General features: G+C 42.5%; 1 protein-coding gene across 1 annotated transcript; it reads right to left on the bottom strand.

Moving 5' to 3' along the window:
• Positions 1-188: 188 nt before the first annotated feature.
• On the bottom strand, positions 189-21,784 carry LOC135519387 (rho-related GTP-binding protein RhoE-like). Its single transcript, XM_064944579.1, has 5 exons — positions 21,469-21,784; positions 21,103-21,190; positions 3,836-3,945; positions 2,925-3,059; positions 189-2,767 (listed from the first exon to the last, which is right to left on the bottom strand). Exons 1-5 carry the CDS (start codon positions 21,616-21,618, stop codon positions 2,519-2,521), a joined length of 732 nt encoding a protein of 243 aa, XP_064800651.1. The 5' UTR covers positions 21,619-21,784; the 3' UTR covers positions 189-2,518.
• Between the last annotated feature and the right edge of the window lie 3,162 nt (positions 21,785-24,946).

The following is a 24,946-nucleotide window of genomic DNA, read 5'->3' as shown; positions in this document are numbered from 1 at the left end:
GCCATGTAGATGAGAAAACACTAATTTAATCAAGCAGCCCTCTAGTCAGGAATAGAAATGTGGTTACCATGTCATGATGTTCACAGATTAATGTGCCAGAGGGATAAGACATTTAATTGAATATTATTCATCCCAAGCGATTATTTTACTGCAAGGAGTCTGAGTAGGTTGTAGCAAAACAAAACAAAATTGTTCATAATGTGTTCTGCTACGAGTTCCAGACAGTGGTATTCCAAACAGTTTGACAAAATACCCATGTCAAGATTAAGTCTCAAGACGTTGTACTGTACACTGAACTTTATTTTCCAAAAAAGGTAAAATATATAACTTCAATAAATACTGTCGAAACATCATACATACAAATGGACTAAACATTTAAAAAAAGGGTTGATATTCTACAACTAACACATTCTGAACTTTAATTTACAATTTTTTCCTACCGAGAGCTAAGGCTACACCCGCTAGCTGATATACTGCCTTGGGGGGGGGGCTGTTCTGAAATCAGCTCAACAGACTTCAACACCAACAACACCCAAGTACTTACTATGCTGCAGAGACAACTGAAGACTGAAATTGTAACTGTTACATGTGAAAGATGTAAATCTAGTTTCACAGCAACTGCTTGGAGAGGGTGGAGAGAAAGGGAGATACCTCTCAGTTGCACAACAACAATCATGCGTCTTCTGCATTTAACCAAATGGGGGAGCGGCTGCCTTAAATCGACATCCACATCCCCAACTGTTCCCCAGGCGCAGATGGTTAACCGTCTTGCTCAAGGGCAGAAGGCCAGATTTTTCCCCACCTTGGGGAGTCGAACCAACAACCTTTCGGTTACTGGCGCAACGCTCTTAACCGCAAGGTTACCTGCCGCCATGAGCTATAGCTACGGGTTAGTTCTACTTAGCGACTGGACTTAGCCTACCGCCCCAGTGTGCTGGTCACATTCATTATCAAATAACAGTTGTATTTTAATTTAACCTTTATTTAACTAGGCAAGTCAGTTAAGAACAAACTCATTTTCAATGACTGCCTAGGAACAGTGGGTTAACTGCCTGTTCAGGGGCAGATCTACAGATTTGTACATTGTCAGCTCGGGGATTTGTACTTGCAACCTTTTGTTTACTAGTCCAATGCTCTAACCGCTAGGCTAACCACTGACGCCCCAAATCAATAAGAGCACTGTACAGGTCATGAACCAGCAAACATTGATAACTAGACTTGTCTTTACAGACCATTGTCCTTCTTGGAGTTCGATAAGAATCCTCACATTGCATAGCCGAGGACATCCTTGAAAAGATCTGTGCAATGGTCTTCTGGGCCGATAACCGAAGCTCAGTGGCTTGATCAGCACTGGCCATGTTTAAGCCCTTAATTAAGCTCGGCATGGGTGTGCATTGTGCACCACATGTACTGGGCAGCTGTGCTGCCTGTAACTCTTGCGATGCCAGGGAGAGAAGAGCAGGGAGAGCAGTCATCCCAGTGACAGAAGTGTGACAGAAGAGCAGGGGTGTAGGATATGTCCTCAGAGATACTGTAGCACATCCTTCAAAATCATTGGTCATGGTCGTTACACAGCTTATCACATTAGTCGTTGCCAGAGAGCTACTTTGTGAGCGATTTCAACACTCTGTCAAGCTTTTTTGGTTGTAAATGATAAACAGCAAAACAAAGGGTTCAGACTATGCTGAGGTTTAAAAACAGCACTAGAACGATATGCAAAGGAGCAAAACATAGTAAAAAGGCTTTCAGATCTTTCGTAACAGTGTGCAACAGCTTATAACAAACATCCCATTTGGCAAACTCATAAAGGCAGTAACAAAAGAGAAAGGGGGAGAAGATGGGCAATGTGAACAAACCAGTGTTTCTGTCCTTTAGTAACTTTGTAAGTGCCAGACCCAGGGGCCAGTGCAAGAGATCCATTTGTCTTCTTGATCCATTTTACTGTAGCAGAACACAGCGGCAGTCTCTTGCTTCTAAACAACAATCTTGTCACTCAGTGGTGAATCCACCACCATACTACTTCTCATATCTTTCTAAAGATAAAATTAAAACCTGATACCACTAGTTCTTTTCCTGTCCAGATCCCAGACCAAAAGGTTATGATGTAATTGCAGGACCAAAAACATTATTTCCTGGGGTAAAGAAAGCTTGAGAGGACCGACAGAAGTCAGCATGTCTTCCATCTCTTTCTTGTAGTTTATGTCAAAGGGTTGTTGACCATCTTGGCCTTAAAAATAAACCAAAACCCAATTCTGAAGCCTCAGATGGGCTCCAGTGTCCGGTTTCCTTCAGTCTCCCTGGTGAACTTCTATGGCGCAGACTAGGGCAGCTTGATGTAAGTTTGTACGTTTTGCGTCAATACAAACCAGTGGAGAAGCTGATTTAAAGTGCAGCACTAACTCGGCTTCTCACTCCTTTGCGTGTGAGTCGAGTGGGAGGGGCTCTATGCAAAGTGTCCAGTCCCCATCACCTGCCTGCTCCTCCCACAGTCCACAGTCAGTCTCCCTACCCCAACCAATCACATTATTGTACAGCTCTTGGCCTTGTCTTTACGCAGGTCTGATGTGACAGCGGTGAGTTCGGGCCTACTGGGCATGTGCGAGATCCTCTTGGTGCCCCTGGAGGATTTGTTGCGTTTGACGTTCTTGTTGCTCTTGTTGACACACGCAAGCGTGGCCACGTGGAAGATGTCTCTGACGCTGTTCTCAGACTGCAGGGATGAACACTCGATGTAGGGAGCACTGATCTGCTTGGCCATGTTGGAGCCCTGAGAGAAAATAACACCAGTAGATTAGTCTTATTGGTATTCATAGCTGTTGAGGTTTACAGCTACCACATTAAGGCATATAGTACTAGACAAATAACTTATGTCCACATCATCATAGTGAGTGTTAAAGTACGAGCAAAATGCATGTACCACCTACCTGATCATATGACACGGGTGTCTGTCTGTGATTGGACAGTTCCACCAGTGTGGTGAGGTCTGTGCGGAGGTCTGACTTGCATCCCACCAGCAGAATCTTGGTGTTGGGACAAAACTCCTGGATCTCTACTCGCCACTATAGAGAAAACAATTCAGAAAATAGAAAAATCATGAACACGTCTAGTACACATGTGCTTTTACAGGTTTGGCTAATATTCAGTGTCAGACATCCAAACGCAAATCGACTTCCGCAAGGTCTATAAAATAAAATAAAGTTATGCACCCAGATCTCAGGTTAAGATTTGGGGCCAAAATAGTTAGACAAGTGCCAAAAGGGCTGCATTAATGGGCACTGGAGTTTTTCCAGAGAGTTAACCACCCACATATTCTCTTCATATCATGCTGTCATCTTTGAAAACAGTCACTGACAGCACCAGCTCTGTATCGCACAATTTAAGTAATGGAAAACATCCTCTTCCACTTTCCCAGGCTTATTCTGTGCCATGAACAACTGTCCTCCAGCTCTCTCATTTCCCCCCACAACAATACCCAGTTTGATCAGTGTGTGGTCCAGATACTGGGGCCCAGCCTGGTGATTATGTTCTCTCCAAAGGAGGGATCACTCCCACTCACTGGACCAAACTCCTCTCAGCTGGCACAATACCGAGCCCTGTGTCACAGGTCAAAGGGCACCGAGACCCAGAGTAGCCATCCCTGGGATACCACACGTGAACAAGGCCTGTTGACTACTTCTCAGACTCATGTGCCCAGTGCAGTAATTTTCATCCATGAGGTTTTTCACAAGCCACTTCACCCAGCAACACAAACAAGCCTTTTCCAAGAGGGTCCAAGGGGACAGGTCACTTAATTCAGAGGCAAATCAGAAGAAACTTAGACATATGAAATGCTCACCTTCTTCAGTACACTGTCCAGGGTGTCTGGTCTGCTGATATCAAAGCAGATGAGGACTGCATCAGAGTCTGGGTAGGAGAGTGGTCGCACATTGTCATAGTACGGAGATCCTGCAAAAACACAATAGTAAAAACCTGGTCAAAAATTGCAAATTAGGCCAAATAAAGAACGCAGAAATCACATCCCAGCTCTGCACTATTCCTTACATCAACTAACATTAGTTTAGATAACATTAGCAGATAACTCAAATGTATTTAGTACCCAACAGATTTTACTGTAAATGTTAGAACGACCCAGGGAAGCAAAATTTCTCCTTAACACCATTTCACTGTGAGCCAGCACATCCATAAAGTATTACGCTTGTGTCATCATTTCAGCTGCACTGCCCATGGGGCTGCTCACTCCCTGCCCTCCATTCATACCCAGCCCAGAACTAGGACAGGAGACCTCTGTAATATGTACATCGCATATCCAACACAGTGTCAATCCCTAGACTGTCTTGCTACATAGTATGCGGCTGGGCAACTGATTAGGAGCAGCTTGGATTCAATCTAATTTGAGTTCTAATTTTAGAATGATCTATTTTTAGCAAGTCTTTGAAGCATCTTTCCACATGCATTTTAATTTCCTAAATTCTATTGCACAGTGCATGCTAATATAATTGTCCGGATTAGTCGCCAAAGTCAAGAAAGGAGGTGGTATGCTAATCTCGTAAACTATGCATCTGATTAACGACATGTATAAAGCAAGATGCATGAGATTTCGCAAACTGAATTTGGAAAAGCACACAGAGCATGTACTGACTAACTATCACATTGAAACCCAACACATTTGCAGTCTGATGACTGGCAGCGGAACATCTGCGCTTCCACCTTCGGAATGCTATGCCAGGAATTGTGTTTTTTTCTCTCCAGGTTATGTCTGGGAGATTCTTTCAGCTACACTGGCATTTCGGTATTCAACGAGGACAGCTCAAGGAATGGTTCCCAGCGATGGGGGGGGGGGGGGGTAGGAGTAAAGCCTTATTCTGAAAAAGAAATGTAGATGAAATAAATTTCATGCATTGACAGCTTTTCTCCCCCTCAAACATGAAACCCAAAAAATTAAATAAAAACTTTGTACACTAATGACATCCTCATGTTCCATGGAAAACACATGGCCGGAATGTTACATCCAATTTAAACTTAAATTTCCCTGAACAGCAAGTAATGCCAAAATCTTATTTTGGAGATGGAGGGAAGAGCTTGTTTGTACCGAGTAGGCCTAAGAACTACGCCAGCATATGGTGGTGTTTTACCAATCTCCCATTGCTTTCAAGTTTCCATGACCAAATCTGCACTGACAAGACAAATGTAATTTCTCATGTCTGGTGGGCAAGGTTCATAATCTTCTTGTTATGCGTTTGATCTATGCCTGGTGGGCCGCTCTAGTCCAGTGATTAAGGTTTGCTTTTGTAAAACTTTCAAAAAAAAATGGTCCTTGTGGATCGGTCCGACCAAGCTGACAAACTGAGCGACGACTGGCGGCCCTTCTCTGGCTTTAAACATTGACCTACTGAACGACCAGGTAGAGAATGAAGACAAATATTTAACAGTAAATAGGTCGCCCAAAAGAGTATACATTGCCTTCTGGAGACTTTCCTCAGTCAATTGAACACAGACAACCAGCGTAGTGATGACACCGGGAAAGGGGAGGAGCCCAAAGAAGGTACTGCTTTTTTACGATTCTGCTACCGACTCGACAAGCACTCACTTTGGGGATCCAGACCGTTATACAAGAGCCCAGGAAAAGGAAAGCCATGCCGATGGACTGACAGCTCATTTGTCCCATTTCACTGCAGCCCTAAGGCCTTGTTCAGTCCCCAGAGCCAGCCAGACACCCACACCCATCCATCTACCCCCTACTGTGAGTAAACACCCCGCTATCTGAAGGAGCCATTCTGATGGAACCATTCTGAGGGCTTAAAAGGAGATCCCAGTTGGAGTCCATAAAAGACAGGCTACCACAATGCATCTGACAAGCAGAGAGACAAGGGGACATTTTTATTCTACCCATTCCTGACAGAGCAGGGACCAGCTCAAAACAGAACCACTACTGCTGCCCCACCCACAAAGGACAGCGTCACCATCATTTGTGTCATATCCCATGTACTTGAGGGAATAAGATCCAAGGGTTACAGCGCAGTCTGTGTGTAACTTGATATAGAATAGAGAGCATCCCCCCCCCCCAGAATGAAACTGTACATGAATCTACAGACAGAGGACTTGTTTTCAAACAGTGAGAGGAGGGGTCTCCAGGGAACTCTAAAAGGTAACTTTGTCCTTGACCGGTGATGGAGACACCTTTCACTGAGAATACCTCTAAAAGAACCCCACCATATTCTTGGCTTCCGCGTGGAACTGCCTTGTTTAACATATTCAAAACAAATCCGAGAGAATGGAAAAGTAACTAAATCATTGATGAAAAACTGTTGGTGTATTGAATCAACTTCAGTCTGGTTTCAAACTCAAAATGTGAGAATGTTTTGCTCAAAATACAGTTTAAAACAAGCTTTACTTTTTTTTTATATAACTCTGCATTGTGAACAATGGGGTCTTTGTGAGGATTAAAATGTAGTCTCGTGAATGGCATGTAGCTCAAATTCTCTCAACCGAGATGCATGAGCTCTGCCAGTGCCACTATAGCAGAGGGCAGTCCAGCCACATCAGTCAAGGGCTTAACTACCAAAACAATGAAGTCACAATAAAAAAAAGTCACTTAAGACAGGAAGACCGACAGGCCTAAAAAGTGGTACATTTCTTCAGAGACCTCAAGAAGCTGCAAGCAAGTGGGAGCATTGACAGACTATCTGCTATACCTTACCTGAACAAAGAGCAACAGCTCTCTCCTTGCCTACCCCTCAGGCACTGTCTCGGACCTCATCCACCAATAAGTAAATGACCAGCCTGAAGGGCATCTACATGAAAAGAAATGTGGTGGATGTCTGTGGGGGGCTAAGGAGACACCTTAAATTCCCATTTGTAATGAGCACCTAAACAAAACCGATAGCACTAAAGAATTGTTCCCCCTGTCCTCATGGAAAAACTAAAATGAAACCTAATCCTAAATTTGTAGAAGATATACCTATATATTTTGTATAATACAATTTGAGAACTAGAAATGTCCAAAATAAAAGCAAAAAATTATGTATTTATTGGTTTAAACAAATTAATTTACAAGTACTTTTGGCATGGCTGAATTATTGACCAGGCACATGCACAGGGGGCTCCATTGATTGTTAAGTTTGAGCAAAACACAGAATTAGCCATAACATTCTTCAAATTGCAGGAAATTTTTTACACTGCAACATTGTCAACTCCATGGGAAGATTTGCAGAATTAAGTACATTAAAATTGCTAAATTCCCTCGGCTCCTTGTAAGAATTTACAGAATTGAAGTGAACAAGCATTTTCAATTTATCTAGCTAGTGAGCTCATGTTCGCAACATTAGCCTGGTTAGATGACTCGCCATTTAAAACACATGAATTAGGCAAAATGAGTCTCACTAGAGTGTTGTCTATAGTAGGCCTAGAGTATATTGAAAAATATTTCTCAATGGTGTGACTCTCCGCCAACAATTAGATATTAATTTAGAGTCCTCCAATCCTCTAAGGAGCATTTCCCGTTAGATATTCTTAGATCATAAGTGGCTTTGATATAATTCTAAATAGTCCATTTAAAAAAGTAATATTTGTTTTTATTTAACTTAGAGCATGAAAAAGGCAAAAAAGCAGGCATCACTTGCTTATATTCAGTCAACACATTAATATCATAGCGTACAAGTAATTCGTTACGGACATTTTGAAAGTGTATTTATCATTTTATTAACGAAACCATAAGGATGCTGATGAAGAAATGCAGTATAGTATATGCTTTAACATATGGATAATAAAGCATTTAGAAGATAAGCCACCTGCATTTGTTTTTAGGCTAATGTGCAGTGACAAGTAAACATGGCATATAGTACATACTGCATGGGAAAGCGCCTAATTCCTTACATAAGGGAGAGCAGGCCACGTCCAGACTTTCTCGGTGACCTCAAGTACTCATTAACGCGGTCTATTGCTTTTTTAGGTTGCATGGACGGAAACGTCTGAGACACAGTATTAATGATGAACACAGAGGTTCACTGGTAAGCCACATTTGCCTCTGGATCCATCCCAGTTTGTATTCCGAGCCCACTCGTGGTGGTATCTCTTCGGTTACACATCCTTGGAATAGCAGAACAGGATAACGGTCCGGGCGGCCCTTGCTGTGCAGTTGGTCAAGTTCTGTTGTCAGAAGAGGAATGGAAATGTCAGGGTGAACCAACGACCTGACAAACCCACCATGCAGTTTGACTGCCTGTCGGAGGTGGAGTTCCAGAGCTCACAGGTGTGCCTGGCATGGATTGCGACACCATTTCCTTCCTCCCCCTTTTCAACACTTCCGTCACCTGACTCTCAGCTAATGAGGAGTGACTCTCCGCCAATACCGCCTGGCTCTGGACCAATGCATCAGTCGCTCTGGATAAGAGCATCTGCCAAATGTCTTAAATGTAATGTAAATGTCTGTCGCCCGTATCTCTGCCCTCAGAGAATGTTTCTCTTTCAGCTTTCAATGACACAATCTTCAAAGTTTGAATCTCACCCATGAGCGCCGCCTTCAGATGAGCAGAATGGTACCACCCTGAGCCCCCATCCATTACAGTGGCCTATGATAGAAACGGTAGATCAATTAAGAGTTAAGTGACTCCAACACGCATGTTAAGAATCTAGCTTAACTAATAGCCTTCTTGGCAACCATGCGTTTTTTTTCATTGTCCAGCCCTTTGTCCACATGTTGTAAGCTCTGCAAAAACACATTCACGTTTTTAGTACACAAATAGGGTTTAATACAGTATTCCTACACTGATAATGCATATTGCCTCTTAATAAAAAATGCTCTGAAACCAAAATACCTTTCGGTGATCCTCTCAGCTCCGGCTCCTTTCAGTCCTCTGGTGGTTACAGTCCTAACCCTGGAACGGGTAGCACCATAGAAAGAAGCTGGTGGTTACAGTCCTAACCCTGGAACGGGTAGCACCATAGAAAGAAGCTGGTGGTTACAGTCCTAACCCTGGAACGGGTAGCACCATAGAAAGAAGCTGGTGGTTACAGTAGCACCATAGAAAGAAGCTGGTGGTTACAGTCCTAACCCTGGAACGGGTAGCACCATAGAAAGAAGCTGGTGGTTACAGTCCTAAACATTGTCCATTTTGTCTGTTCTCTTTGGAACGGGTAATGAAAGATTTTTAAATTAAACATTGTCCATTTTGTCTGTTTTTGAAATGGCAACTTAAGGGTGGAGTGAGGAGAGGCGTGACTTTCAGGTTACAATAGGCTATAAGTATACAGCAGATTGCCCTCACTTGGATTATATTGTAGCACCATGATTTTTATTCCTTTAAGTGAGCAGATTAGGGCATTCAGGAGGAATGGAAAAATCTACTGGAGACATTTCAAAAATACTGGTAGACTTGGGGATTTTGGGTCACGGACAGTGCTACATGGAAAAACACAAGACACCTGTTTCACACCGAACTCGAAAGGCCAGGAAAATGAACAGGTACAGTAGGCTACCATACCAGTATTTAAACATTAGGCATAGATTAATCAACCGCTGGTCAAAACCTGCTCCCTGCTTGTTTCATTACATTATTATGCAGGTCTCAGAGCAAATAGCCTGGATTGTTTCACCCATCTCATTCCTCACGTCATTCAGGACACTTGTGGGCGTGCTGGCAGGATGTACTGTTGATACACATACATATATGAATTACAAATCATGTTTCTAGTCTATTGCATAGTTAAAATGCGTAATCATTGATGTCCCAGGAGCAGTACACTGTTGGTGTATAATTTTAATACATACATGCAGACAGGACACCAGTCACAGAATGGAGTTTGATACACATGTTATTGGATAGGACAGATTATTTTCCCCCGTAAATTAACTGACAAAATATGCACAAATCGCTTGCCTCCACATTAACACATTTTTTGCTTGACTCGATATAACTTACATTTGCCTCCCCGTAATGTTTTGTCAGCAATCTTTGCTGAAGAAAGCCACAAGGGAGGGGTGGCTCCGCGTCAAAGTCATCATTGGAACAACTCAATGATTGTCAAAAAAAACCTTGGGACCCAAATGCATGAGAGCTCTAACCTCCCCTTGTGGTGGTCTGAAGCAATGAAGCCGTGACGCTGGGTACCGCTAAGTCCCGGTGTAAGCTCTCAACTTTTAAAAGGAGTAACCATTGTAGCTTGCTCGTTAACTAGCTAGCTAACAGATGGTGAAGGGCTTGGCATTCTTGATAATGTGCCTGTTGGTGAGGGGTAGGTAGACTACTTCAAGTACTACTTGACTTGTAGCTACCCTAGCTGTATTATTTTAGTCTGGCTTTGAGAGGTTTCAGAGCTGGACTGATTAGCATCCTCGAGTCGTGTGCTTACATTACTGCGGGAGAACATTGATAGGTTTGCTGTCACCCTCTGTACAAGCAAATTATTATTATAGCTAATAGGCAAGGTTATGTAACCTTATTTAGTCCTACCTGTTCGGGTGGGTTTTATAGTAATCGGCATGCACTAGAGGTCGACCGATTGAATCGAAATGGCCAATTAATTAGGGCCGATTTCAAGTTCATAACAATCTGAATTTTTTTACACTGATTTGGCCGATTTTTTTTTTTTTTTTTTTTTTTTTACACCTTTATTTAACAAGGCAAGTCTGAACACGCTCTTATTTTTAATGACGGCCTAGGAACGGTGGGTTCACTGCCTTGTTCAGGGGGCAGAACGACAGATTTTGACCTTGTCAGCTCGGGGATTCAATCTTGCAAACTTAGTTAACCACCTGCCTCATTGCACTCCACGAGGAGCCTACCTGTTACGCGAATGCAGTAAGAAGCCAAGGTAAGTTGCTAGCTAGCATTAAACTAGTAATATCAACCATGTGAAGTTCTCTAGAGTGTCCTGCATTACATATAATCAATGTGGTGTGCAATCGCGGAAAAAGGACAGTCGTTGCTCCAACATGTACCTACCCATAAACAAATGCCTTTCTTAAAATCCAATACACCGAAGTATATATTTTTAAACCTGCATATTTAGCTAAAAAAAGTCTAGGTTAGCAGGCGATATTAACCAGGTGAAATTGTGTCACTTCTCTTGCTTTCATTGCACGCAGTCAGGGTATATGCGAAAATTGTTTTCGATCTGATAGTTTCCGGATTTGACCATATTAATGACCTAAGGCTCGTATCCCTGTTTGCCAGCAGCTCTTCATTGTGCTTCAAGCATTGCGCTGTTTATGACTTTCAAGCCTATCAACTCCCGAGATTAGGCTGGTGTAACCAAAGTGAAATGGCTAGCTAGTTAGTGGGGTGCACGCTAATAGCATTTTAAACGTCACTCGCTCTGAGACTTCTAGTAGTTGTTCCCCTTGCTCTGCATGGGTAACAATGCGTCGAGGGTGGCTGTTGATGTGTTCCTGGTTCGAGCCCAGGTAGCGGCGAGGAGAGGGATGGAAGCTATACTATTACACTGGCAATACTAAAGTGCCTATAAGAACATCCAATAGTCAAAGGTATATGGAATACAAATGGTAGAGAGAAATCGTCCTATAAATACTATATTAACTACAACTTAAAACCTCTTACCTGGGAATATTGAAGTCTCATGTTAAAAGGAACCACCAGCTTTCATATGTTCTCATGTTCTGAGCAAGGAACTTAAACGTTAGCTTTCTTACATGGCACATGGAGAAGTAAAAGTGCACTAACACTTTGTTTTGCATTATTTAAACCAAATTGAACAAGTTTAATTTGAGGCTAAATAGATTTTTATTGATGTATTATATTAAGTTAAAACAAGTGTTCAGTATTGTTGTAATTGTCATTACAAGTAAAACAAAAAATTGTCAGATTAATCAGTCTGCTTTTTTTGATCCTCCAATAAAAAATAAAATTTGGTATCTAAAAATCGGTCGACCTCTAGTATGCACACGAGAGAATTGAGGGGGTATTGATAACACATGCTACTCTCAATTTGAAGTTGAACTTAACTGATGCCATGACGGCAGCTGCAAAGGAGGGAGCAGCTGCGAACCAGAAGACTGCAGCCAAGGCAGCGCTGGTCCACACCTGCCCTGTGCATGGCCGGCATGCTCATTGGGCAGCTGCCTATGGTGACAGACTGACAAAGGGGCAGCATTTTCTGAGCTAAACAGACCAACGCACCTCCAACATATAAAAGATTACAATTCTGCTCAGAACAATGACTCAACCAACCAGTGGCTGTAAGGGCTTTTTATGAGAGCGTTGATGCCAACCTGTGATAAGCAATGACCACTGTCAAAGGCAGGGGCGCAACATATTTTGCGTCGCTGCATCTCCAACAGCAGTAAATTGTCTAGAAAATATAGGATGTGGTAGAAAGAGTATGTAGCCTACAGGCTGGAGATAAATGACAATACAATCCTTGACCGAGCAGCCGCAATAGCCTAACGCCACCATGCGCAATGCCAAGCGTCAGCTGGAGTGGTGTAAAGCACACCACTATTGGAGCAGTGGAAATCATGACTCACGCTTCATCATCTGGCAGTCTGAACAAATCTGGGTTTGGTGGATGCCAGGAGAACGCTACCTACCCCAATGCATAGTACTGTAAAGTTTGATGGAAGATAGGTGGAATAATGGGGGCTGTTTCATCGTTTGGGCTTGGCCCCTTAGTTCAAGTGAAGGGAAATCTTAATGATACAGCATATAATGACATTCTAGACAATTCTGTGGTTCCATCTTTGTGGCAACCGTTTAGTAAAGGCCCTTTCCTGTTTCAGCATGACAATGCCTATGTGCACAAAGCAAGGTCCATACAGAATGAACTTGACTGGCCAGCACAGAGCCCGGACTTCAACCCCATCGAACACCTCTGGGATGAATTGGAATGCCGACTGCGAGCCATGCCTAATCGCCCAGCATCAGTGCCTGACCTCACTAATGCTAGTGGCTGAATGGAGGCAATTCCCTGCAGCAATATCCCCATCTTTAGTTAAAAGCCTGCTCAGAAAAGTAGAGGTGGTTACAGCAAAGGGAGGAGACCAACTTAATAAATGCCCATGACTTTGGATTGAGATGTGGACACCTTCTCGTCGAACCTTTGGTCGTGTGTGTCTGTGTGTATTAGTTTGTGGCATCGTATTGCTTAGTTTATAATATGTCAACGTATGTATATCTGAGCCACAGATCATCTTCCGCCATTAGGAACTTAACCATTATAGATGCAGACCCAAAGACATTCAAGCAGCACTTGAATTGCCCAGTCTTAAAAATGTTGTGATTCAGACACAGGAGGACAATTTGAATGCTGTAACTGAGATGGAATGATGTCAAGGGACACACACCAAGAATGACTGGACATGGACAGGATATTTGTAACATCCTAAAGTAGGTGCAGAAGCACACTACCATCCAATTGTATGTTTATTCCATGGACAACCAGCTCTAGCTACCACTTATTCCACACTATGCAGTTTATTCCCCATTGTTCACACAATTTCGGACACTTTGGAACTCGCCATCTTCTGTATAAAACCTACCTTCACCCATTTTCCCTATGCTGCTTTGTTGAGCCCCCCCCCCATTGTAATGCTGTCCCTATTCAGGTTCAGACTGAGTGCAGCAGCAACATGGACCTGTTACATTGAAAAGGGTGCTGATATAACTGCTTTTAGGCATGGCTTCCTTGATTTGAGTCTCATTCTGCTGGAGTTTACCTAGCATTTTATATAAAACCTACCTTTTGCATCCTGTTGCCATTTTTAACTCACCCACCCAAAATCACAATATGCTGTTCTACATTGTGTTATTGCTGGTCTAATTCCTGAAATGGAATTCTGCCCTCAGAGAAATAATGGTTCATATGGTGCTCTGCGATGTCCCAGGTTAATGGCATTGATAAAATAATGTTTACTTGAAATGCAGATGTTTATGTATCGTTTTAAAGACAAACTAGTAAACAATGTAAATGTTGGAGTTCAGGTGTTTGACGTAATTGATGGATGACCAGGTGTATTTGTCAAATAAATATGCATGTTCATGATTATGGATACATTCTGCAATGAGTTAATCTGGCTTTGAACATGTCAAAGTGAGTTCTGAATTGCTTGAATACAGTACTGCATTCTGATGAATTAAAATAGCCTTCACCTTGTTCATATAGTTGGCAGAAATAAGGGATTAAATAGACCTCCACTGGCTGAAACAGAAGAGGATCTGGTAAAAATAAAGGGTAGGTTTCTAGCTAGCTTCCTTGCAAGAACTAGCCTTGTATTCATGGCACATTATAAATCTGATACTAGGATAGTACTCTGTACAAGACCAAATGCATAAAAACAAGCATTTAAATAAGTTACATTTTTACATTTTTTCAATACAAATTTCGTTTTGGATCAAGGTAGCGAGCTAGTTGACAACAAAGCTAGAGAAGCCGTGCAGGAGCTTGCAGGGATTTGTAGTCTGGCATGACCTGTACTTTGATGCTAATTAGCATTTCTGAATCTGAGATTAAACGGAGCCCAATATATTCATAAAAGTCAAAACGTCTCACTAGGTTAAACACACAAAACACGGCCCTTATTTGATAAACTGATAAAATGGTGGAAAAACAATTGGAACAATTTCCGTGTTTGACCGCTAGGTCTTATGGACACGTCCACTGTAGGGCTCTAGTCACATTCATAGCACAGGGTGAGAAGATGGGTTCATATCAAACATGACCCAATTCAAAATTTACAGGTTGGTAGACAATCCAGACAGTGGGGAGAAACCTGCACAACCATCTGCGCTACATACTAATAGCTAGGCCCAGAGCCATTGATATACAGTATAGTGACGACCCAGGTGATGCAGAGCTGCCAACTCACGCATTGGCTGTGAGACTCGCATTTGACCCCCCACTCATATTGAAAAATACTGTTTAATTAGTCCATTATATTGTCAGCATGTTACGCATTTAAAATCAATTTGGAGCACAGTTGAAAGGTTATCCGCAATTTAATCTCCCGTTGAAACCACTATCATTGTCCCGTCTTGCCACAGCACTGAACCATGACACATTGAAGCATAATTGTTTTAGTTATGTAAGGAATCAAGGGGATTGGAAGCATATTTTAAAGAAACGCCTCTTGAGAGTTTATGAAACTAAAGAGCAGCATGGTTAGAGCAGTTTAATGTGCAATGTTGTCAACATTAGTTTGCTATTACTCTTCCCATTGCAGAATGCAGCCTTTTGTCAGCATTGCACAAAAGTCAATTTAATCCACACTTGCATTAGTCCCCTCTTTTGGGGATTGGCATTTAGGCTGTGACAATGAAGGCAGTATAAAAACCTACTAGTTCCAAGCAGGGAAGATTGGTACGGCCACCTGATTTGTAACTACGAAAATAACTGTCAAAACAGATTGCGAACACACATTTTTTTAAATTATAGCAGGGACAAATAGAAAAATTATTTGGTTAGGGTGTAGGGGCAGATAGTTAACTGACCTATTTACTTTTAGTCTGATCAGTGGAAAAATTCTAATTATTAAGGGGCTAAAAATAGGGTAAGGAGCGTGCTTGTTCGCAAGAACTGTTATTCCCCACGTATTTTATTATTACACTCCTTCCCAGTACAAATCACATATTTGAAATATGGTGTCTTAATTTATTTATAAGAGGCTACGCATTTTGCAGCCATTCATGGACAGTTTTAAATAAGTGATACAAATAAAGCATTGGATATTAAAATGAGTCAGTTTTAAAATTTGACATTTTAGTATTATGGACAGTCTAGGCAGAACTGTTGAGGGGGGAATAAAAATAAATCACAACGCAAACATCACATTATCCATCACAATTATTATTTTTAAATTTTAAGTAACATTTTCCTGGAGGAGGACCCCAAATTCCCCTTCTAGGGGTTGTGCCAGAAGGCAATGAAATTCATATAGCAAATCTCACACCAAGCTTTCTTCAAAAGGTCTGCAGCCCTGTGATATGTCCCAACAATAAAAACTACTAAGGCACTAATGCAACACCAACGACAGAATAATAAATCAGGCCGCTTGTCATGCTGGACAGAAACATTCCTCATTAAATGGTTTGTTAAAAATAAAAAATTTCTATAATTTTGTAAAACAAACATTCCCTGGTGTAGCAAAGGCCACATTGATGTGATCGATAAATAGTAGAAGCAGCAGTTGAAGATTAAAAAAAAAACGTTTGTGCAAATAGTCCGGGTAGCTATTTGGTGAACTATTCAGCAGTCTCATGGCTTGGGTGTTGAAGCTGTTCAGGGTCCTTTTGGTTCCAGACATGGTACCGCTTGCTGTGCAGTATTTGAGAACAGTCTGACTTGGGTAGCTGGAGTATTTGACCATTTCTAAGGCCTCCCTCTAACATCTGATAGCGGTCCTGATGGCAAGCTTGGCACTAGTGATGTACTGGGCTGTACATAGTGCTTTGCAGTCAGATGTCAAGCAGTTGTCATACCAAGCAGTGATGCAGCCAGTCAAAATGCCCTCAATGGTGCAGCTGTAGTACCCCTCCCTCTACAACAGCCCAATCATCCAGACAGGCTGGAGGACTCAGAGAATGTTGTATAGGAGGTAATTACCTTCTGATCTGCGGCTGGGTTAGATACCCCAGGGACCACTAGATGTGGGCATTTTGTACCAAGAAATGTAACGTAAGCAATGTGTCAGCATTTATTTACTCAGGAAAAACAGTATTTGAACTGGGGAAGGTGTGTTTAATTTGGAGTGTGCTGACAGTCCAGCAGTGGCATGTATTCATGGAAGCCAGGCTGAATGCATGTCACCGGAGAAAGCATCAGAGCAAGAGAAACAGCTCCCCTTTGTACGTGTCGGCCATCTGATGCTGTCTGGTCCAAAAGAGTATGACATTGTTGACGCCTGTAGCATTGGACACAAGGGAAGCCAATGAGCATTTGGCCTCCCTTGATAAAATAAAAAAGTATAAAAACAGAAAAATAATTAAAAAACAGAAAAATAAAGGCAATAAAGGGAAGCCAGTTTGGATTTGGCGTCACTGCGACAGACTTGAATTGTTGCATCTGGTTGTGTTGCCCTCCGGTGGATAGCTAGATAAAATTCACCCTTTCCTAAATTAGCTATGGATGGAGATAGGGATTAATTCTCTGTACTGGCCAATGGTTATAAAATGGTGATTCTGAGCCAACCATTAATTCATACAGTATGCCCCTGGCCTGAGAGGATGGAAGTTCAACATGTACAGTCCATTCAGAGTGTATTCAGACCTTGACGGCAACGTTGTTACATTACAGCCTTATTCTAAAAAAAAATTAAGTAGCCCCCCCCCCCCAATCTACACACAATACCCCCATAATGACAAAGCAAACTGGCGTTTATTTTTTTTAAATACACTTGCAAAAATGTATAAGCTACATAAGTATTCAGACCCTTTACTCAGTTGAAACAACTTCGGCAGCAGTTCCAGCCTTGAATGTTCTTGGGCATGTCACAACAAGCTTGGTATATGGGTATTTGGGGGGTTTCTCCCTTTCTTTGCAGATCCTCTCAAGCTGTCAGGTTGGATGGGGAGTGTAGCAACACAGCCATTTTAAAGGTTTCTCCAGAGATGTTCGGTCGAGTTCGGGCTCTGGCTGGGCCACTCAAGGACATTGACTTGTTCCGAAGCAAATCCTGCCTTGTCGGTGGGCTTAGGATCATTGTCCTGTTGGAAGGTGAACCGTCACCCCAGTGAAGTCCTGAACACTCTGGAGCAGGTGTTCATCAAGGATCCCTCTGTACTTTGCGCCGTTCATCTTTCCTTCAATCCGGACTAGTCTCCCAGTCCCGGCCACTAAAACAAATATCCCCACAGCATGCTGCCACCACGCTTAACCGTAGGGATGATGCCAGGCTTCCTCCAGATGTGACACTTGGCATTCATGCCAGAGTTCAATCTTGTTTCATGGTCAGAATCCTTTAAGTCCCTTCTCCAGATCTGTGCCTCAACACAATCTTGTCTCGGAGCTCTACGGACAATTCCTTAGACCTCATGGCTTATTTTTTTGCTCTGATCTGCACTGTCAACTGAAACCTTATATAGACGTGTGCGCCTTTCCAACTCATGTCCAATCAATTGAATTTAGCAAAGGTGGACTTCATTCAAGTTGAAGAAACATCAAGGATGATCAATAGAATCAGGATACACCGCAGCTCAATTTGAAGTATTATAGCAAAGGGTCTGATCACTTATGTAAATGAGGAATGAGATCCACACAAATAACTGTTTTCGCTTTGTCATTGGGGTATTGTTTGTAGATGGCTGAGAAAAAAAAAGAAATCAATTTTAAAATAAGGCTGTAATGTAACCAAATGTGGAAAAAGTCAAGGGGACTGAATACTGACGGCACTGTATCTAGATGTAGAAGGCTAATGTTATCCAGGTAACGTTGCCCATTGAATGGAAATTAGGCTAGCGAGCAAGCATTTTAGCCAGGTAGCCTAGGACAACAAAAAAATGAAAGCGTGTACTGTGTGACAGACCGTTTCCTGAACATTAAAGAGGACGGCATTGGCGTTTCTCTACAAGTAGGGTGAGGCTGTATGTTTTTTCTACTTGCAGGAACACATGCACACAGAAATCAAAACCACGGAAAGCCACATTTAGCTTACGTTGATTGGATAATTATTTTGGCATCTTTTAGTTGTCACTGTATTAGACTGATGATGTTGAAGTTGAAAGGGTGCTGGAATAGTGGAGGCAGCTCATATTTTCTTTGCAACTGTGGTTCTAAATCAATAATTGTTTAGTGGTCCGCAAATGTCCGAAACAATAACTGGCTTGACCATGCTGTAGGTCATGTAACTGGTTGTTACATGCAATATTTTTTGGGTGGACTTCAGACAGTCACTCTCCAGTCGTGATAAAACAAGTTTGAATTTATTCTGCCACTGTCTTATGGTCTCGGCCTTTGGGCCTATAGTCACATGGCATATGAACTAACAGGTCATGGAGCAAGCAATGCAATTATCACAAAACAGGTTGTAATATGGCTTTTGGCTTCCCCAGTTAATTTAACCATGCACCACTACTGCAGTCAAGTCTCTAAATTATGATTTTATAAAAGAAAAGATGTTACATATACATTGAGGGAGTTTATTTAATAACCATTCCTTCCATCTTTTCTTAGCTGGTGCCTCCACTGAGTGCACCAAATGCCTTCATCTGTTACGCATCTCTGAGTAGAGGATGTGGACACGGCACACTGAATCAGTGGTTGCCATGGCACCACAAGGTCACCAAGAGAGCTCTGTAAATATTGCAGACTGTTATTTTGAAGTGTTAAGCATTGCTTTTTACCTTTTTGGCATTTTATTGCTCTGGGGTTTGATCACTCACATCTTGTGGTCTTGACGCTGAGATTTCAATAATTGTGATGGAAAGTCTATTTTTGGCTTACACATTAAAGCTAGCTAGACGACTGTTCGGATTTAAATAACGCAGCCCATGCTTTTTCAGTTTAAACTGTTCAGAATAAATACAACAAGGACTGCACGCAGTGTCCAGAGATGGCTGTTGAGGCTCAGGGACTGTTCTTAACTGCCAATTTGTGCGCTTTCACTAGCGTCACCTAGGTGGGTGCTACATGGTCGGCAATGGAAGACCAGTACCCTACCTACGGAGGAGCGACGTTTGGGGGAACTGACAGTCAAAAACAGGTGTGAGGCACTGATGAATAGCTCCAGGCCTGTTCGTCTTGGTTTCTTATTGGCTGTAACAATGCCCCCTCACTGCATTCCCAAGCCAAACTACCTCAACTCCAGGCCTTTCTGTCATTCAAAGCCAACTAGAGAAATTCAATCTGTCATTTCAATTTAAATGTGTTCAATACATCCTCACGCTAGAGTGGTCCATAACATTCCAAGGAGGCAGTGTCAGTTTAAACTCTGGATATTCCTTGCCACCTACTGGGCTAGTTTAATGTATTGATGATCAGTCAAAGTAAGCTTAAGCTAGGCACAGTCTGATTTTTCACAAGCTTTTAAATGTGGTGAAGAAATGTTTACTCTAATTCATGGCAACGCTCACATTCCACCGTGCCAGTCCATATTCTGGCTCGTGTCCTGTAGTGCAGTATTAGTAGGCTTTTATGCCCATGTACAACAAACAAAAGTATAAAACGCAACATGCAAAGTGTTGGTCCCATGTTTCATGAGCTGAAATAAGATCCAAGAAGTTCTCCATATGCACAAAACTTTTTCAACAAATTATACATTTGTTTACATCCCTGTTAGTAAGCATTTATCCTTTGCCAAGCTAATCCAGCCACCTTACAGGTGGCATATCAAGAAGCTGACTAAAGAGTTGATCTTATACAGGTGCACCTTGTGCTTAGGACAATAAAAGGCCACTAAAATGTCAACGCTTCAGATCTCAAGTTGAGGGAGTGTGCAATTGCTGACTGCAGGCATGGTGACTGCAGGAATGTCCACCTGAGATGTTGCCAGATAATTAAATTTGTATTCCTCTACCATAAGCCGCTTCCAATGTAATTTTAGAAAATTTGGCAGTACAGCCTACTGCCCTCACAACCGCAGACCATTTGGGCTCCCGAGTGGTGCAGCAGTCTAAGGCACTGCATCTCAGTGCAAGGGGTGTCACTACAGTCCCTGGTTTGTATCCAAGCTGTATCACATCCAGACGTGATTGGGAATCCCAACGGGCTGTGCACAATTGGCCCAGCGTCGTCCAGGTTAGGCATTAATTCTAAACAAGAACGTGTTCTTAACTGACTTGCATAGTTAAATAAATGTGTATGGCTTGTTGATTTCAACATTGTGAACAGAGTGCCCCATGGTGGCTGTGGGTTTATGGTATGGGCAGGCATAAGTTAAACACAATTGCATTTGATCTATTGGCAATATGAATTCCCAAAAACACCACGAAGAAATCCTGAGGCCCATTGTGAAGACCAATTTTTTTTGTAGACATTTAACCAACAAATGCATCTATTCCCAGTCATGTGAAATCCATAGATTAGGGCCAAATGAATTTATCTTAATTGACTGATTTCCTCAGATGAACTGCAAGTGAGTAAAATCGCTGAAGTGGTTGCCTTTATATTTTTGTTCAGGATAGAATGCTGCTAAAGTAGTATAATTCAAAAAGTTCTCACCTGAAGTGTCCCAGAGACTGAGTTCTATTCTTTGCGTGTCGATTTCAAAACTGGCTGTGTAGTTCTCAAACACAGTTGGGACATAGTTCTATAAAATAAAGAATTTGCAATACATCATTACGTTGATCATACACGTTAACCAATATACCAAGATGAGCTGTACTCAAAACACTAACACATTATCCATCGTAATTTAATCTGTAACTCTGCAAGCAGTCAATTTGAATCACTTGGTCTGTGTGTAAAAGTGCACAAAAGTTCAGAAGATATCATTTTCCAACACTACCCATCGGGTAACGACTCGTAAATGGCACAAAAAAAACTAAACACGCAAATTAGTTAACTCATCCAAACGACAAGTCCTACCTCTGGAAAGCAATCTTTTGCAAAGACGTGAAGTAGAGCAGTTTTTCCACACTGGCTGTCCCCAACGACAACGATTTTACACTTCACGCTCTGGTTAGGATCCATCTCGGATTTCGGTGAAGGCTTTTGAACAGATCCTGTATCCTTCATTGATTTTTCTAAATGTCTATAGATAAGCTCCGCACCAAAATCAGATCCCCATAACAATCACTACTGTCCTGTGATATTGTTAGCTGCGTCCCCCATTCACCAGTAAACTACTGATGATATTGTCAGCAACGTCCTGTACACACCGGTAAACAACTCTGTAAACTACTGTTGATCGTGCAAAGCGACGAACACAGGGGGTTTATATACGAGGCGCTAAACCAATCCGCTGCCTCTGTCATTTGATGAAGTAGTGGTCCGCCCCTTTCTCCCTCGTGGAGACGGCAACATTACCACGTGAACAGCGCCCTCTATTTGTCGGTATTCCCTACCGTGCTCTCAGGTGAGAGGACAAGCAAGATGTGTTCAGAGGTGTAAAGAAGCTAGCAAATGTCCATAGTAAAAAATAACAAAAGAGTCATTATCATTGTGGCTGATTAAGTGGGATACCTCAAGATAAGGTAATAATACAGTTACTTAACGGTCCATTATGTAATTCAGAAATACCTAGAAGGCTGGCACAACATGTGCTGAACATCTGGTGAACTAAAAAGCACATAACTCATGTTCAGAAACTTGTGGCTGATGCAACAACTACGTGATGTTCCCTCAGGGCGAAACACAGCACTGGCAGCACATGGATTGTCATCACTAGTTACCACAGCCACAACGTCATAAACCCAGTCTATTTCTACAACCTTATGCCTTATGCCTAACCCCAACTTTAAATTAAGACCAAAAAGCACATTTTTGTTTTCATAATTTCTGAGTTTGTGGCTGTGGTAACTGGAAACCCCACATGAATGGAGAGTGGTGATTACATTTTTTATTTTTATTTTTTTAACTTCTGGTAGGTCTGCTTCTACATCTGGTAACAGAGAGGAGGGCCAAACCCCTCTGTTGCGTCTTAGTCAAATGTCAAGGGAGGGAGGACAAAGAGATTCATTTAATTAACTTTGGAATTAACGGATGAAGGACACTGGAATGGTTCAAGATTAAGAGGGATGGAAATTACATTTGATTTGGATTATTAAGTAGGGCTATTCATCAGTGTTGTGATAGGGGATCACTGCCATCCAGGCCCTCTACATCAGGCGGTGTCAGAGGAAGGCCCAAAAAAATGGTCGAAGACTCCAGCCACCCAAGCCATAGACTGTTATCTTCGCAACTGCACGGCAAGTGGTACTAGTGCACCAAGTCTGTAACCAACAGGACCCTGAACAGCTTCTACTCCAAGCCATAAGATTACTAAATAGCAAACCAATTGGCTACTCGGACTACCTGCATTGACCCTAGTTTTGCACTAACTCTCTTGCACTAACTCTACCCACGCACTCACTCTGACACCTCAACAAATACATACACACAGCACGCTCACACATGCATCCTGACGGGACACACACTCACACATGCATCCTGACGCGACACACACACACACACACACACACGTTTGCTGCTGCTACTGTCTCATCTATCCGGTTGCCTAGTCACCCTTACCTATATGTACATAGCTACCTCAATTACCTCATACCCCTGTACAACGACTCAGCACTGGTACTCCCTTGCATATAGCCATGTTACTTTTACTCGTTATTGTTATTCAATGTGTATTTATTCTTCATGTCACAATTTCTATTTTTTATTTTTTTTAATTAAGGACCCTTAAAGTAAGTATTTCTCTGTTTACACCTTCTATCTCAAGGCCATCAGACTGTTAAACAGCCATCACTAGCGCATTAGGGGCTGCTGTCTATAGGCATAGACTAGGAATCACTGGCCACTTTAAGGAATGGAACACTAGTCACTTAAATAATGTTTACATATCTGGCATTACTCACTACACTACCGTTCAAAAGTTTGGGGTCAGAAATGTCCTTGTTTTTGAAAGAAAAGCAACAATTTTGTCCATTAAAATAACATCAAATTGATCCGAAATAAAGTGTAGACATTGTTAATGTTGTAAATGACTATTGTAGCTGGAAACAGCTGATTTTTAATGGAATATCTAAACTGCAAAAAAATAAATGTCCTCTCACTGTCAACTGCGATTATTTTCAGCAAACTTAATTAACATGTGTAAATATTTGTATGAACATAACAAGATTCCACAACTGAGACATAAACTGAACAAGTTCCACAGACATGTGACTAACAGAAATGGAATGATGTGTCCCTGAACCAAGGGGGGGGGGGGGGTTCAAAATCAAAAGTAACAGTGAGTATCTGGTGTGGCCACCAGCTGCATTAAGTACTGCAACGCATCTCCTCCTCGTGGACTGCACCAGATTTGCCAGTTCTTGCTGTGAGATATTACCCCACTCTTCCACCAAGGCACCTGCAAGTTCCCAGAAATTTCTAGCCCTCACCCTCCAATCCAACAGGACCCAGATGTGCTCAATGGGATTGAGATCCGGGCTCTTCGCTGGCCTTGGCAGAACACTGACATTCCTGTCTTGCAGGAAATTACACACAGAACAAGCAGTATGGCTGGTGGAATGGTCATGCTGGAGGGTCATGTCAGGAGGAGCCTGCAGGAAGGGTACCACACGAGGGAGGAGGAGGTCTTGCCTGTAACACACAGCGTTGAGATTGCCTGCAATCACAACAAGCTCAGTCTGATGATGCTGCGATACACCACCCAAGACCATGACGGACCCTCCACCTCCAAATCGATCCCGCTCCAGAGTACAGGCCTCGGTGTAACGCTCATTCCTTCGACGATAAACGTGAATCCGACCATCACCCCTGGTGAGACAAAACCGTGACTCGTCAGCGACGAGCACTTTTTGCCAGTCCTGTCTGGTCCAGCGACGCTGGGTTTGTGTCCATAGGCGACACTGTTGCCTGTGATGTCTGGTGAGGACCTGCCTTACAAGAGGCCTACAAGCCCTCAGTCCAGCCTCTCTCAATCCTATTGTGGACAGTCTGAGCACTGATGGAGGGATTGTGCGTTTCTGGTGTAACTCGGGCAATTGTTGTTGCCATCCTGTACCTGTCCCGCAGGTGTGGTGTTCGGATGTACCGATCCTGTGCAGGTGTTGTTACACGTGGTCTGTCACTGCGAGGACGATCGGCTCTCTGTCCTGTCTCCCTGTAGCACTGTCTTAGGCATCTCACAGTAAGGACATTGCAATTTATTCCCCTGGCCACATCTGCAGTCCTCATGCCTCCTTGCGGCATGCCTAAGGTACATTCACGCGGATGAGCAGGGAACCTGGGCATCTTTCTTTGGGTGTTTTTCAGAGTCAGTAGAAAGGCCTCTTTAGTGACCTAAGTTTTCATAACTGAGACCTTAATTGCCTACCGCCTGTCAGAGTGATAGCGACCATTC

This window comes from Oncorhynchus masou, chromosome 29, assembly GCF_036934945.1.
Source record: "Oncorhynchus masou masou isolate Uvic2021 chromosome 29, UVic_Omas_1.1, whole genome shotgun sequence".
NCBI classification, from domain to species: domain Eukaryota; kingdom Metazoa; phylum Chordata; class Actinopteri; order Salmoniformes; family Salmonidae; genus Oncorhynchus; species Oncorhynchus masou.
Note: the sequence above shows the minus strand (reverse complement) of the source record. Positions and strands in the feature narration are given on the sequence as shown.